This window comes from Embiotoca jacksoni, unplaced genomic scaffold (genome assembly GCF_022577435.1).
Source record: "Embiotoca jacksoni isolate LCO1_2020_lvr unplaced genomic scaffold, fEmbJac1.0.p SCAF_7, whole genome shotgun sequence".
In the NCBI taxonomy this organism is placed as follows: Eukaryota; Metazoa; Chordata; class Actinopteri; family Embiotocidae; genus Embiotoca; species Embiotoca jacksoni.
This window is the reverse complement of record NW_027185425.1, coordinates 13,156,184-13,171,245: the sequence shown is the minus strand read 5'-3', so window position 1 is coordinate 13,171,245 and position 15,062 is coordinate 13,156,184. Positions and strand designations below refer to the sequence as shown.

Sequence of the window (15,062 nt, the reverse complement as noted above, 5' to 3'; positions counted from 1 at the left end):
GTAAGGCACCGCCCTGTCTCATTTGTTTTTGCTCAGTTGAGTGAAGCGACCGTGAAGTTTTTGGTCTCCACGATCCCGAGCATCGAACCAGGCCTGCAACGTTTGTTATTTTAAAGGTTAATTTGCCGGGATAGTTAAGTGTTATTACTGGGGTGTGCGTGTGTATTTGTGTATCACAGTCAAAGTGAAAAGTGTGTAAAGAGAACGTTATTTGGTTTAATGCTGCATAGTGTGACAAAAAGTTAAGAATACATGTATTTTCCTGTTTTAGATTAAAGTGGGACACTATTGTATGTAATTTTAAAACGGTTTCTGGGTGTGTTTATTATTTTCAAAGGTTAAAAGAGTTAGTACATGCATTTAGCAGTTGCATTAGTACAGCAGTCTGTTCAATTATATCTGTGAGGTACCAGGTTTCTGTATTGATCCAGGAAGAATAATATAGAGATTATTAGTTATAAAACCACAATTAAATTAAGTAAAGAACTCAGGGCCCTATCTACCGATTTGGACAGTAGACGGGCTACACATGGATGCATAGACTATTACGTTTCCAGATTTTTTTTGTTTAATCTCTTTCACAGCCACCAAAAAAAGGAAGGTAGCATCATCACAAGAAGTCACACTGACAAATGCAACTCAATAACTGGGTGGATTTGAGGTATTTTTCTGCAATAACATTCCGAAAGGAGCAAAAGTTGTTACTTTTCCAACCAGCAGTGTCAGCACTGAGTGCAACACTGCTGAGCAACACTCTTATTTGGCATCTTTTGATTTAAAACTACCCTTTTGAGAGTTTTTGACCACTTTGCAGCAAAACAGCTTCCCATTTTGTTTTTATCGTGAGCACGCACAAGCAAACAGGCGAAGCAATACACATTCCCGTCAGGGGTTTCACACTCCGCCTTTGATCCACAGGTTGCAGGAGAAGAAGAGTCCATAGCGATTCATCATGGATGCAAACAGTCTCGGGTTTAGAATATGTTTAAAATGGATCTTTGTAATTATTTTATGTGTAAGGAAATGTCCTTAAAGCATTATGAACCAAACTTTGTTCAAACTACAAGTATGTCACAATTGTTATTACTTCAGCTCACCATTATCTTTATCTTTCTTGGCTAGCGACGCTTTTGAATTACTGAGCCAATAAAATTCCCTCTGTGTGGCTCCTTTATCTGTGTTAGGACAGCATAACATTCCTGAAACAGCTTTTTCTAATAAATACTTTTAAAAAGCTTTTGGGTGTGTGTGTGTGTGTGTGTGGGGAGGGGGGGGGGGGGGGGCGGGGGGGGGGGGGGTGATTGCTTCTTATCATGGCTTCTCTTACGAATGACGAGTCCATAGTTAAGCCTGCCGAACATCTGGTTATAGTGACCCAGTGATACAGATTCTATTAGGCAGACTCACCCACTGATATGAGCCAAAGCTTTCCACATGTAGACCCGCTCTATTCTGAAATCCTGCCCATCTGGGAGATTTTCTAGTCTGGTGACATGTCGCTCAAAATTCACGATTTCCACTGTTCATCCAAACTCTTTCTTCCACCAGCAATGGGTTTCTGTGTAGAGTCTTTGTTTGATAATTCACCTGCTTGTGCTCCTTGGGATGTCAGCAGCAAGGTGCATTAGTGACAAGTGATATTCATATCCACGTGTATACATATACTGTGTATGCAATGCACTGGCATTTTGATCATGCTCCTAAACTGAATATCTGCCTGGATTCCCTCCTTCAGCTGTCACAGAGTAGCTGCTGGTTAAGAAGAGAAATGTTATATATTCAAATCACGATTGCAAGAAATCCTACAAGCTGAGTGGCTGAGCAGTTAAAGTCAGATTTTCATGCGGGCAGTTCAATTTCTGCAGCTTTTGCAGAAGCTGGATTTCTGCTTGAAGCCATTCCCGGTGGTACATCTACAGTGCGGCACATCTGGCAGTTTTTACAATTTTCTAAAAACTCGTCCTCTCCATGATCTCTTTCAGTCTGCTGAAGCTGACAACTACCGACGATGTGCCCGATCGGGAGAGCGCTATTGTCATGCCAGTCAGGTCTGGCCCCATCTCTGTGAGTCAGCATCATACTGCTCTGCTGTTTGCCCATGGCCAGGTTCATCAATTAGAGAAGAGTCCTGTGGGAAGGTCTATGTTTCTCTGCCCGACGTTCCACTCTCATTACAGCTGTTTGTTAGAGTGGGGCCCCTGCAACAACACCGGGGGGCCAGGTACCACATAGCAGCTGGGGTGTGGAGTGTGCGCCAACAATGTGGAGGCAGAAATGGAGGACAGTTAGAAACATACCAAGAAATGCTGAAAAATAACTGAGAAGCAACACTTTTGTTGGATTTTACACACGAAGACCCAAAATGTCTTGTGTTATCATGAAAATAATGTGAGACAATTTTCTAATTTAATTTTTAATTTAATTTAAAATTAAAATCAATTTAATTTTCTATTTTAGATTCAGTATTTTGCATTTCTTCAGATAAGGCATCAGCCTTGTGTGTATTTGAACATGCAGGTCACACAGTTTCAAATGTAACATCTACTATTTTTACTTTGGATTGAGATTGAATACAATGTTTTCTAACGATTTTACCTTTTTCCTACCGAAAGCATAGTGGCATATATTATCATAATCATGAATATGCAGCAGCATATAATCCTGTCTTCCCTTACACCTCAGACTGCAACTTGAAGAAACTGTCAATCTGCTTTTCTCTTGTCAGAAATTGACTTCAAAAACATGCATATCACTCTGCACACCCATGACGCTGTCTGATCTGTGCTTCATATCTGACATGCACTATATGGCAAGTGTGCAATCAACAAGAAAAACGATACAAAAATAAAAAAGTCAAATAAATAAACCTCCGCCAACCCACGAGCAGGCACACACAACAACAGCAGTGGCACCAATTTCCAAAGTGAAGTTTAGTACCCCATCCAGACTTATTAAGCTTAGTGGTGGAAATATCCACCCAGGGATTCATTTAGGGGAAATTAACTCAGCCACATACAGCAGCACACAAAAACAGATGATTAAAACACCACTGAGATGCAATCAATGCACTCAATTTTGCTGTAGAACAATATAGAGCTACATTTACTTCTACAAATGTCTGTTTTAAAGTAATTGGGCAAAACAAACACAAAGCATGTTATTATGTGTGCGGTGCACAGTTAGTCACATATTTAAGTCTGAAAGTTGTATTTAGAATTTTTTTTTAAAAAGTTTCAGCCTTAAATGCGGTGGGTACAGTGACTCTTGCTTTGAAAGTAAACATGAGGTAGAATCGGCCTAAAATTCAGTCCAGACTTCTGCTGCATCGCCGAAAGCTCTTTGTCTGCCGGAGTATATTTTTTGTTTTTGTGGGCTGACATTTTAAAACTCAAGGATCAAAGGGTTCAACTCATCATTTTGTCGTGTACACCCCGGGTGTGTATGCTTCACATGTGCATGTGGGAGTGAGGGGAAAGGAAAATCCTCAGTGGTCAACACGCAGTCGTTTCAGAGCTCGGAGCTCGGAGGCTAACTTGGCAAAATATTTGTCAGATTACGCTGCGTGACCGGGTAGAGAGGGAGGCCGGCTCATCTGAGAGCTAGGGACACGAGAGCAGACGTTGGACAGACTCACCAGCACGATGACAGCAGCCGGCCCAACGAAGGCATAAAGCAGACCGCCCTCCAAGGATAACCAGCAACTAGAGATAAAAAGAAAACGAAAAAAGAAGGACAAGTGTTTTAAGCACAAAAACACAGCAAAATCGCAGTGTGTAAAACATCACTTCACCACATTCAGGTCTCACATTTCACTCGCAGTGAGTGCCAAGTACTTAACCACAACAAGTACACATTCAATTAAGTATCGCATTTACTCAAATTTCCTTGGTGAGGGATGAAGCAGTTCTGGGTAAGTGCCTGTTTCTGTAAGTAATGCCCTGAGTGCTGAACAAATTCATTATGTACGTTAGCTAAAACATGTCCTCTAACTGTAAGTTTCATGGGTGTGAAAACTATTGAGACTTAATGAGTTTAAATGTGTCCTCCAGTGATGTCATCAGAGCGTACTGAAACCCCCTCTGTCATCTTAATTGGAGCTCAATAAAGAGAAAAGATGAAAAAAAACACAGCCCAAAAGCTAAAATAGAGGAATGATGAGTAAAGTAACGGGGAATACACTTGTAAATATATTTTAAGAGGTGTTTTCATTGAATCAGTTACACCGTTGATTGGATATCTGGCAGAGCTCTTTGTGTCTTGTTTAGCGTTGAGCCCAGCAGCCCACGCTTTTCATTTTCTGCTCCAATGTAAGCAAAACATCTGAAACGTGTGACATGATTTGCCTTGAATCTGATTCTGGCTGCAAACAAAATCGTCACTGTCCATCTGGACCGTCTGTCCATTTGGAGATACAAATTTAAGAAAGAAAAAATAGCTTTTAAAATACATTTGAGGCTAAAAATAAGAAATAAATATAATTTTAAAGTCCTGACAAACTATTTTTTAGTCAGTTTCTTACTCAAGTGATAGAAACAAAGGTTTTATTTTTCTTTTTGGTAACTTTATTCACAAATTTAGGGAACACTGCAATTAAAATGTTTGACAGCTGTGAAATTGTTGCTTATGGTGCCATTGCTGGCCATTAAATCTGATTAGAATCACAAAAAAGTACTCATGAGGCAAATCAGCTTCATTAGTTTTTGACTGTTAAAATATTTATAAAAAAAACACGTAAAGAGGATTTTTTTTTTTCCAACCTAAAGTTGGATTTTGGTGAATTCAGTTACGGATAATTAAAGTTATATAGAGATAATTCAGTTTTAAAACCTAATTTTCAGGGAATTTAATGGGTCTTGAGTAGAATCTTGATGACCCCTCTTGTAAATGGCACTGGCAGTACTGCCTTGACCATTAAATGAGCACCTAAGATGTGCTGTGTATTTCACATAGTGCATGCAGGGACAGTCAATAGGAATCCGAATAGGAAGAAGTGGGTATAGAAATCGGATTGATAGATGAATGAAAAACTGTTTTGTTGATATAAACAATGTGAAACACACATTCAGAGTTCATACATTTAGCTGTTTATAGTATATACTATAATGTCAGGATTTACTGAATTAATAAACATCTCTGAAATCCTATAAAAAATAGACCTTAGCTTGAAAACATCCAGGAAACAAAGGGAAACTTTTGCAGAGTTTGAATACTTAGAAAAAAAGATCAGTGAATGGTTCTGTGCCTCCAGCACATCCAAACACAAGTCAGAAGTGCTATCGAGTGATGCCATTCAAATTGAGGGTTGGTTAGTGTGTGTGTGTGTGTGTGTGTCAAGGCAGGAGGTTTAGAAGCGGTACTCACTAGCTGGCCGTGCCGTAACCTCTCGCTCTGGTGAAACCCACCGACACTGCTACAACGAGGGCTGGAAGACCTGCGGACGAACACAAAGAGGAAGATCAAAAGCTTGAGACAAAGGTAAGCCTTAATGGGGACGATGAAGCATGTCGGCCAAATAGGATCCTCCAGTGTGAACAACTCCATACGGTTCTCCTCATTGACATTCTAAAGCAGCCATGCAATAGTGCGTAACGTGCATACATCCTAAAACCGACCGAGTGCTCTGCAGGTGAGCCTGTGTGCTCTCCGTGTGCCCTCTGACATAAGGTCTAGCTACAGGCGTGAAAATCAAGCTCGGATCCCAGTTCGTTGCTGGGATGGATGGATTTTTTTTCTGTTCGTCTGCGGTGTCACACCGTCACAGGTGAGCCGCACATGCAGTGACACTATGCAGGAAACACTGTGAGCATGTGAGAATCAGAGGCAGTCTCTAAAAATGTGAGGTATAGCTTGAAGTGGTCTATAAGTTCTGCATTAATTAGCTGAACCAAGCAATTTGTATATGCCTGCATGTGTGTGTGTGTGTGTGTGTGTGTGTGTGCAAATAAGAAGGAAAGAGAGTGAGACTGAGTGTCGCAGAGTGTGTGCCAGAAAAAGAAGGAAATATGCTGGGCCCGTAATGAGCTTGGCTCTGAAATATTCATGTAATTAACAAAGCTGTGATTATGGCTGCAAATGAAAAGCAATTAGAAAAAGTCACATTAACATTAACAAATAAGATGGTGGGAAGCCAGGCCGGTCCACTAACTAGCATGCCCAAAGTTTCAATTAGTCAACAACAACATCAATCGAGCATTTATCGACGTATACGATCGTAAACACACATCTATACGTTGGGCGCGCACACTCTGCTGCTAATCTAACACAGATCCAGTCACACCCCAAAGCTCCTGTTTCCATGGCAACTGATTTCAATCACATCATTTGTGGGAGAAAATTGTGAAATGGACGTGAGGAGGATAAGCTGTTTGATCCTCTTCACTCTGCTGCACTGTTTCATGCATTTCATGTGCATTTGTCAGTGTGTCAAATCGTTCTATATGTGCCACTGTACGCCCGACACACACACACACACACACACACACACACACACACACACACACACACTCGCACGGTATCAGTATCTCTCTATCTGTGCACTGTACAACAGTCTACATTCTCCTTCGTCTGTATCAGGTAAGGGCATCAGTGACTTGGCAGATTAGACCGGTGGGATCGATATCAATTGGAATGAGCAGACTGTGCTGTGGGCGTGTAGTGACGGTGTGTGTGTGTGTGTGTGTGTGTGTGGGGATGGTGGGTGGGGGGTGGGGGGGGGGTGGGGGAGGGGGGTGGGGGGTGTTGCAGGTGTAATTTCTAGTAGCTATCTCCAAGCATCTTGCCGGTGTTCTGTAGATGTTATCGTATGTTGTGATTATCCTCTAACATCCGTGGTGCCTGTTGCATCGGGTTGTTGTACATTGATGGCACAGCATAATACAGTGACATACAGGCTGAATGGAGAAGAGGTGATGTACAGCTGAATGGCAAAGGGGAGTGAGATTAGCTGTACTCTGAATGTATAGTGTGACACGCTTCGTGATTGCGTACGCTTGATAAAATTCCATATCTAGCTTTGGGCGAATTAGATAAAAATATATTAGAAACTGTAATGAATGCCTTTTGGGAATTTGAGTGTCAAATAATAGCATACAGCAAAGACAAATTGGAATATAAATGAGAATGGAGCAAATTAATATTGCTAAGCACAACACAGCCAACAATTTCAACACTACAACATAATAAGCTGGTGCATTTTCATGTAAAATAAGCCTGTCCTGCTGCTCTCCATCACCAAAGCATGTCACACAACAGTGGTTCAATCAGCAACCAATTCATGAAAGTGTCTTTATTTGCTATGCTGAATATTCTCTGACACACAGGGAAGGCCTATATTTTCAGCAAAAGGACCAGCGGAGACTTGTATTAGAAGCTAAGTGTAGTGAATGCCACTATGATACTGAATATAAACAGGGCTGCATTCTGCACTTTGAATAAAAACAAAATACTTCTGACACAATGCACCAGATGAAATGATTGACTGACATATGAGGTGCAGTGTTCATTTTGTCATCGAAGATTGTGTCAAAAATGTGTTTTTATGTCAAAAACAAAACTATAACTAAATTATTATTAAAAAAAAAGCGACCCTTGAAAATCTCGAGGTGTACATGAGACCGGCACTTCCGTAAACTTTGGGTGCAACATGTCCCCGCCCCCTTTTGAGGGAAAACAACTGACACTCGAGATGAATGTAAAATTGCGAGAGAATTTTTTTTTTTTAAACTACCAGGATTAAATTAGTTAGTAAATGACCCAAAGACACCTTGTCAGGTGAATCTATATCCATTCTGCCTTCAACAGAACACACAAGATAGATCAAGCTGGAGCCATAACCCCAATGAGTGATCTGAGGTGTACTACGAGGATATATTTTTACCTGACTGAGTCTCAGCTGGAGACTCAGTCTTTTCAGTCCTGCTCTCATATAGTATGCTGACTAACATTAGCACCGTGTTCTGACAACTGACCGAGTCAACTATTTCAATTTTCTCTGAGATGTTAGCTGAAGGAATGCTTCTGTTTTAACACTCATATGTTTTAGCTGCTCCTGTAGATATTTTATTTTGTGTGAGAGAATGTAGCTTCTGCTCTCTAGTACAGAGCAAAGGTAGCTACAAATAATGTCAGGTGAACAAGAACGTGGCAGTGCCAGCTGCTCTGTTCAAACAGCCAGAGTTTGGGGAAGAACACTGTAATTATGGAGGAGAGCGAGTCAGTTTTATCGCCACAGAACGGTGACATGGGCTCTACGTGTGAACCAATGCAGTTTGGTGTGAGTTAGGAGGCAGGAGTTGATTGTACTGAGAAAATGTGAAGAAATTCTGGGAGCTGTTGTGACAGATTAGTGCATGTTGACCTCTTAGTGTGATAGCGTTAACCTAAGCAGCTATAGTACTTAGAAATCAAGCACTGCACGTAGTTCCTACAGTACATCACTGAGCTTTCACATTCAATGTCACACAAAGGAATGTTGCTGTGCCACTTTCTGGTGAGCATGCATTAAGACTAAAACTAAATCACAAACCAGGTGCCAGAATGAACGCCATAGTGTTGTGTGTTTGTGTGTTTGCGTGTGGGTGCTCACCCCAGCCGAGGCACAGAAAACGCTTGCGAATAAGCCGCGACCTCATCTTGCCAATGACGGCCAGGTAGGACTGCCACGCCTCTGTCAGCACCCAGCAGAAGGACGCCAAGAAGAAGAAATGCAGGAAGGCAGCAGTCACGGTACAGAGGCCCTGAGTTACGGAGGAAGAGAGGGATTCAGTCAGTTGGAGATGTTTTATAAAGAAGTGAAATAAAAAACAAGTTTACTGCGAGGTGTCGTAATGAGTCATCTCGTAGGGGTAGTCAGCAGTAGAGAATGAAACCTCCACAAAATACAGAGGACGAACGGCAAAAGGGAGCCTGATAAAGCGCACAGGCTGTTGTCTAAAAGTATAGGACTTCAATCTGGCTCTGCTGTGTTCCTCAGTTTGATCGATACTGACCACCACATAGTGCAGCCTTGCTTAGTCAGAGAACTTAAGAGTGCTGTTTGCCAAAAATGTCAGCGTGGCTCTTTGAGAACTCCACCGTATGAACCTCGTCTTCTGTTGAACCCTGTGAGTGTTTGACAGTTTTTTTTTTCTCTGCATTATAAGAGGCTCGGTCAACAGCAACTGTTACTGTGCACACTGTGCACTGTGAGAAGAATGTTCTTTGTGCTTTACCTTGCTAAGCGTCTGAGATTGTCCAACCAAAATCAATAAATTGGAGGCCAGGATGGAGAGGCAAAAGTTCACCAAGATGATTGATCTCTCCGATCGGATATACCTGAAGTAGGGCGGTTCAGAGAGAAGGACAGAAAGAGAGCGAGAGGACAGACATGTGAGATAAGCATCGGTGACAGACTAATGGACTTAACGGCCACTTTTTGGACATTACACAGTCATTAGCTTGATTTTGCCATCTGTCATGTGTTACCAAAAAAAACAACAAATAAAACAACTAATCACCACCCCCTGCTGTAGTTAAACCATTTTTTCCTATTGGGCCTCATTCCAGTTTTGGCACAGCAGTGAACACACACAAAATAGGCTTTTTTGAATTAGTGCTGGTTGGAGCTTCAACAGTGAGAAAGCTAGCACTGTGTACACACGGGATGTATGAGTATTGACACTGGCATGACAGCATCAAATATGTGTATGCGTGTATACATGTGCGTGTTTGTGTGTGTTCTCACCTCCAAAAGGCAGCGTAGATTAGCAGCAGGATGAGCAGGGCGGTGCAGGAAACCCCACATCCCACCATAAGTGGCACAGAGGGCATGCTGGTGGGACCCATCTCCTGATGGGCGTAAAAAGAAGAGAAACAGGAGGGAGAGAGGGGGGAAATAGAAAGTTAATGATTACCACATAGATGTAGCGTACAAAATAAACCCTACTGTTTTCCTTTTGTCGACAAAGCACAACTTATTCTAATAGGACACAGGGTATTTGAAGAAACAGTGAATGCATGAGGAGCTTCTCATAGGCTTCCGGTATGTGAAGACACTTATCAATGTTTCTTGGTGTAATATAAAGCATTTTTCACTAAACGAATCATCAATTACCATGGGGGAAAAAAAGAGATGGATGGATGGATGTGAAGGTGGGTGGGATAGATAGATAGATAGATAGATAGATAGATAGATAGATAGATAGATAGATAGATAGATAGATAGATAGATAGATAGATAGATAGATAGATAGATAGATAGATAGATAGATAGATAGATAGATAGATAGATAGATAGATAGATAGATTTCATGCTTTGCACTAGCAGTATTTATTAACTCTTACACAACCTTAGTTGTAATCACTTTGGTAGCAGCTGCTAATTACATGCAATTACCTTTAATTAGAATTACAAGAGTCTGTTACTGTAAATGGAGCTGGATAATGACACATAATTACTTTGAAAGTTCCATTTAGCGCAGAAACTATCTTCACCACTATGCTGCCACCTTTGGAAATTCTACACGGTTACTTAAACACCTTATAATTATAATTGTAGTCTCAATTAACTGTTATTTACTATGACTGACACACGAAGACGAGAGACAAATGGCCGAGTGCCAAGGAAGAGAATGTCCAGTGGTTACAGGGTTTACAGGAAATGTTTCATCTGCACCCGCTGTGCAACCCTTTACACCCATTTTGCGATTTCATGTGTACAAGGGTAAAAGCATGGGACCATAGCGCTTAATTAAGCAATTTAGGTCATGATGTACAGCGCACCACTGCTCTCGAGGTGTGCCTTTGAAAGGATGAGGAACAGACAAACGAAGCTGCATGGAACGCACACACCCCGCCGCGTCCCAAATGGGCTTGATGTTTGGCCCGCTTTTAAGTTCTCAATCACACAATTTACTTCAATTTACCTCCCACCGTGGATAGCCTTCCCTTTCATCCCAAAGATTTATCACTGTACGCACACACTGCACAAGGTGTCTCTTGCTGCAAATAAAGTACATACTCGCGCACAAAGGCATGTCCAGGCAGATGTGCTCAGTAATTGAAACTAAGTGTTTAAGCTGCGTGAATATGTGTGTGTATGTGTTTTCAAGATGAGCTGAATGCAGAGGACAGAAGCCAGAAAGAGGACTTCTTTATACCTTCAGAGAAGAATAAAGAATTCAACATGAAAAGACTGAGCAGGAGAGAAAATTCGGAGAGAGCGATGGAGTGGGAAGAGTTAAGGACAAGTAAGCAAAAGCAAAGAGTAGGAGGATGGAAAAAAATAGAGAGGGAGAAAAAAAACGAAAGTCAAAGCTTCCCTTTTAGTGGTTTTCCCTGGCCCATCAAAGCAAGCCAATTTCTCCAGAGGAAAGCCGAATAGGCTGGAATACCAATACGGCACACACGTACAAACACGCTGGGAGGAGAATGGAGGTGAAACATAATCAAAACCGCCTCATAAGAAAGGAGAGACCCGCAAAAAAGAGAAAGAGGGCATATGACAAGCATCTGCTTCAGGAAAAAAGGAAGGCTTGGGAGGGGAGGGAGAGACAACAGAGGCTCATTGTGTTTGATTTTATGTACAGAGGAAGGTCAAAGGATACACAGGCATTTGTGTTTTTTTGAGGTCTGACAGATCTAACATGGGGGATGAATGGGGAATGACAATCACACACACATCCACACATTTTACAAGCCTATTGCATTCCCTTTTCTCTCTGTCTCTTTTCCTAGGTAATACAATGAATTATACTCCTACTTGTAATGTACTCAATATACATCCACAAATTGTCCCTCAGCGCTTCATAGTGTCAATTTGTCTAATAGCGGATTCACAATTGGCATGGGTAGGTTGTGTGTGTGTGTGTGTGTGTGTGTGTGTGTAATGAGATTAAGTGTCTCATTTCATAATGTGGAGTGATGCTACAAAGGAGGGAACAAAAAGAGGAAACGCCCACACAAACATGACAGATCAGGCCCGAGGCTTTCAGTGTGGTCACACACATGCCCTGCCCCAAATAGATACTTATAGTGATATCTCGTCGCAGTTGGAGGAGATGTGTGTGGAGTTTTGGTGGGTTCACAGCATGTGTGTGAAAACGGGAGAAAAACACAGACAGAGAGAGTACAGATTAGAAAGAGCGTACGGAGGCTGTGCTGTATATGGCCAGGCTCCCCTGGGCAGCTTGGCTACCATGTGATGGAGAAGATGGCTATTTTCAGCTCAGGAAGTTTAACCTACTTATCTCCTCTCACTGACACTCCTCCACCCTCCACTCCTACCTATCCTGCCAGCCCCCCCCCCCCCCCCCCCGCCTCCTTCTGTCCCTCCCACACCGGTCCTCCACTCCCCCTTTTTACTTCTTGCACACCAGCGGCTCCCTTTCTTCTCTCTCTCTCTCTCCATGTCCACCGGTACCTCTATGCTTCTTTTCCATTAACTCTTTCATCACCTTGTCTATTGCAAGGACGTGCTGAGATTACACAATGCTGCACTTCTTAAAAATGCATCCTTGATATGAGGGCTACTAGAGAACTTGCACCGAGTGTGTGTATCCTTCTGTGTATTTATCTCCACTCATGCAGCAGGTTTGTGACCTGTCTTATGGTCCCATCTTCTGTTGGCTGTTTGTCTATAGGTTGTCTCATAAATCCAGAAAAGTCTGCTGTATACTTTTAAAGACTTTTTTGTTAATCCTTGAAATATGTTCTCATACCAAAAATGTAGCATTGGTCTCACGTCATTGCTTGACAAGGGCATTTATTACTGTTCATCAGAGCATTTAATGAGATGATATGTTTCCTAATATCTGTTTTTATGTGAAGCACTTACAGCATTTCATTGTCATGCTTTAAATCACGTTGAGCTGATTTATTGTATGAAAGGTTTGTATACACATTATTATCATTATTATTATTATTATTATTATTATTATTATTATTATTATTATCATTATTGTTTTCAGGTTTGGTTACATCAGGCAGCTAAAATGTCTTGTTGAGGTTGAAGATAGCTCACACATTGCTGATCACAGATCGGTAATTGCTAAAATAGGCAGCTAAAAAGCTTATAAAGACAGTGCTAACATGTTGATGTTTGGAATGTATAATGTGTTTCATTTTCACATTCACTTCATCTTAATTTAGCATGTAAACATTTGGTAACAAACACAAAAAACACACAAATCAACAGAGGTTGAAGGGAACATCATTAATTTTGCAGGTATTTCGTCACACACCAACGACAATTTAAGCTGCCGTAATCAATAGTTCTATATAAACATCTGGTCTAATGACTTTGTATATGTGAAATAATTTGCTTCTACCACAAGTAATTATAGCCTCTGAAGTTGTTTTCAGCTCTACTGGGTCTTTTAACAGCTTTCCGCTCTTTGTTTTTGCCCATAAATAAACTGTTGAAGTTCAGCCCCCCTCTTCTTAACAATGTTGTACAGAATACAGATTGAACATGCAGCTGTTTTCAGAAAGAAGGTTTTACAAATCCCCATTTTTATACCGGCACCAAATGACAGACGGCGCCAAAAAGCTACGGAGTGGATTTTCCTCTGGAGTTGTCAGAGAGCAAATCAGAGCAAAAAGGGGACTGAGTACTGGATGTCAAATTTTCAGGAGCTGTGAACATGACTACAAATGAATGCTGGATGTGTAATTAAGAAACATGTTTCTTGCTCATCAACTTTATATATGAGTACTTAATGTTGCATTTGTAGTTTGTTTCTGCTGCCCCAAAGTGGCCAAAAAAAACAAATCACTCAATTCAGGTTTAAATTTAGGGAAACATTTTTAAATGTAGGTGAAACATGTTTTAATGTAGGTGGAACATGGGATGCAAACAGCATGTAAAAGACACATGCTTTTTAAGCCATCCATTCAGTCCTTCTCAAAGAGGTCTTCAGAGGGTAGAGTAACAACAATAATGACGGGCATGGCCTCAGGAGGACCTTGTCAGGAAAAGGCAAGCATCCTGAAGGTCACTTTATGCATTTGAACACAAACAATATTGCTGGTTTTCTGGCAAGGCCAAGCTGAGGCTCTGAATACTCAATATGTGTAAATCTGTGAGTATTCATCACCTCTCATAGTATGGCATTTTTTGCAGCGTGTCTCATCGTCCCTTGTAAGCTACGGAAATGCTATGCCCCTCGTGAAATGCTGAATAATTCTGGAAGAGGTGACATTTTCAGTCATTTGCTCCTTTTGTCCTCTCACAGGTACATACAAACACACTACACAAAGGAGGGATGTGCCACTGCAGGGACGTTAAAGTCGACATCTCGCTAAACTGGCAATCCAGCTATTCGGTTGCCTGTTTTGCTGCCAGGTAAATAGTACCTGCGAAACGCTTCAATTGAATCAATTCACAAAACCCTCGAGGGTTCAACTTGACACGCTCTGACTTCAGAGGCCCCGAGACAAACCATCTCCTTCAGTTTGTTACAACCTGGAGGGCTGACAGGCTGACATGAAAAGTGAAGTCTTCCTATCACGTTCTGGCATTATCCTTACTTGTAGCTTTTTTTTTGTTGCATCCTGTTGGAGACTTACATTGCTTGTTGATGCAAAATGTAGAACATCAGCCAGAAAACAAAGGCCTTCAACACAACGTGCAAATTCAAAATCAGTAACACCAAGATGTGCTATTTCTTTACGAATGCTGTGTCTCCCACAGTAAATGTTTAGGTATGTGTGTGGTGAGTATCAATTTGTTATTGTACACATGAGATTATTCAGCTAGTTTGGGTAGAGATCAACTATGTGAATAAATGTTACTAAACATGAGCAGCTCTCAGACACTTTCATTTTGTCAAAGTAGATGTTGAAGGAAAGAAGGCTGGAGACGCCTGCTGTGGACTAGTCGTAGGTACAGTGTAAGAGGGCTTGTGGGTTCACAAAGGATCAAATTGTAGGAGGTTATAATCTTATCTGCCATGTGTCACAGACATTTTGTAATTCACATAAAAGAATAGAAAATAAAGTCGGTCAAAACACGCATCCATCACATCTTGACCTCGTACAACACTGTTGAGAGGGACACACTTTCCACTCAATTTCTCAACTCTAAT

General features: G+C 41.3%; 1 protein-coding gene across 4 annotated transcripts in view; it reads right to left on the bottom strand.

Moving 5' to 3' along the window:
- Positions 1-15,062, bottom strand: part of adgrb2 (adhesion G protein-coupled receptor B2) — a 211,619-nt gene that overhangs the window by 37,209 nt on the left and 159,348 nt on the right. For all 4 annotated transcript variants that reach the window (XM_069176990.1, XM_069176991.1, XM_069176992.1 and 1 more), the window contains 5 exons: positions 9,722-9,825; positions 9,210-9,312; positions 8,585-8,735; positions 5,362-5,431; positions 3,635-3,701 (listed from right to left, as the gene is read on the bottom strand). In XM_069176990.1, the coding sequence (XP_069033091.1) occupies positions 3,635-3,701; positions 5,362-5,431; positions 8,585-8,735; positions 9,210-9,312; positions 9,722-9,825 (495 nt within the window). The remainder of the gene's footprint in view (positions 1-3,634; positions 3,702-5,361; positions 5,432-8,584; positions 8,736-9,209; positions 9,313-9,721; positions 9,826-15,062) is intronic.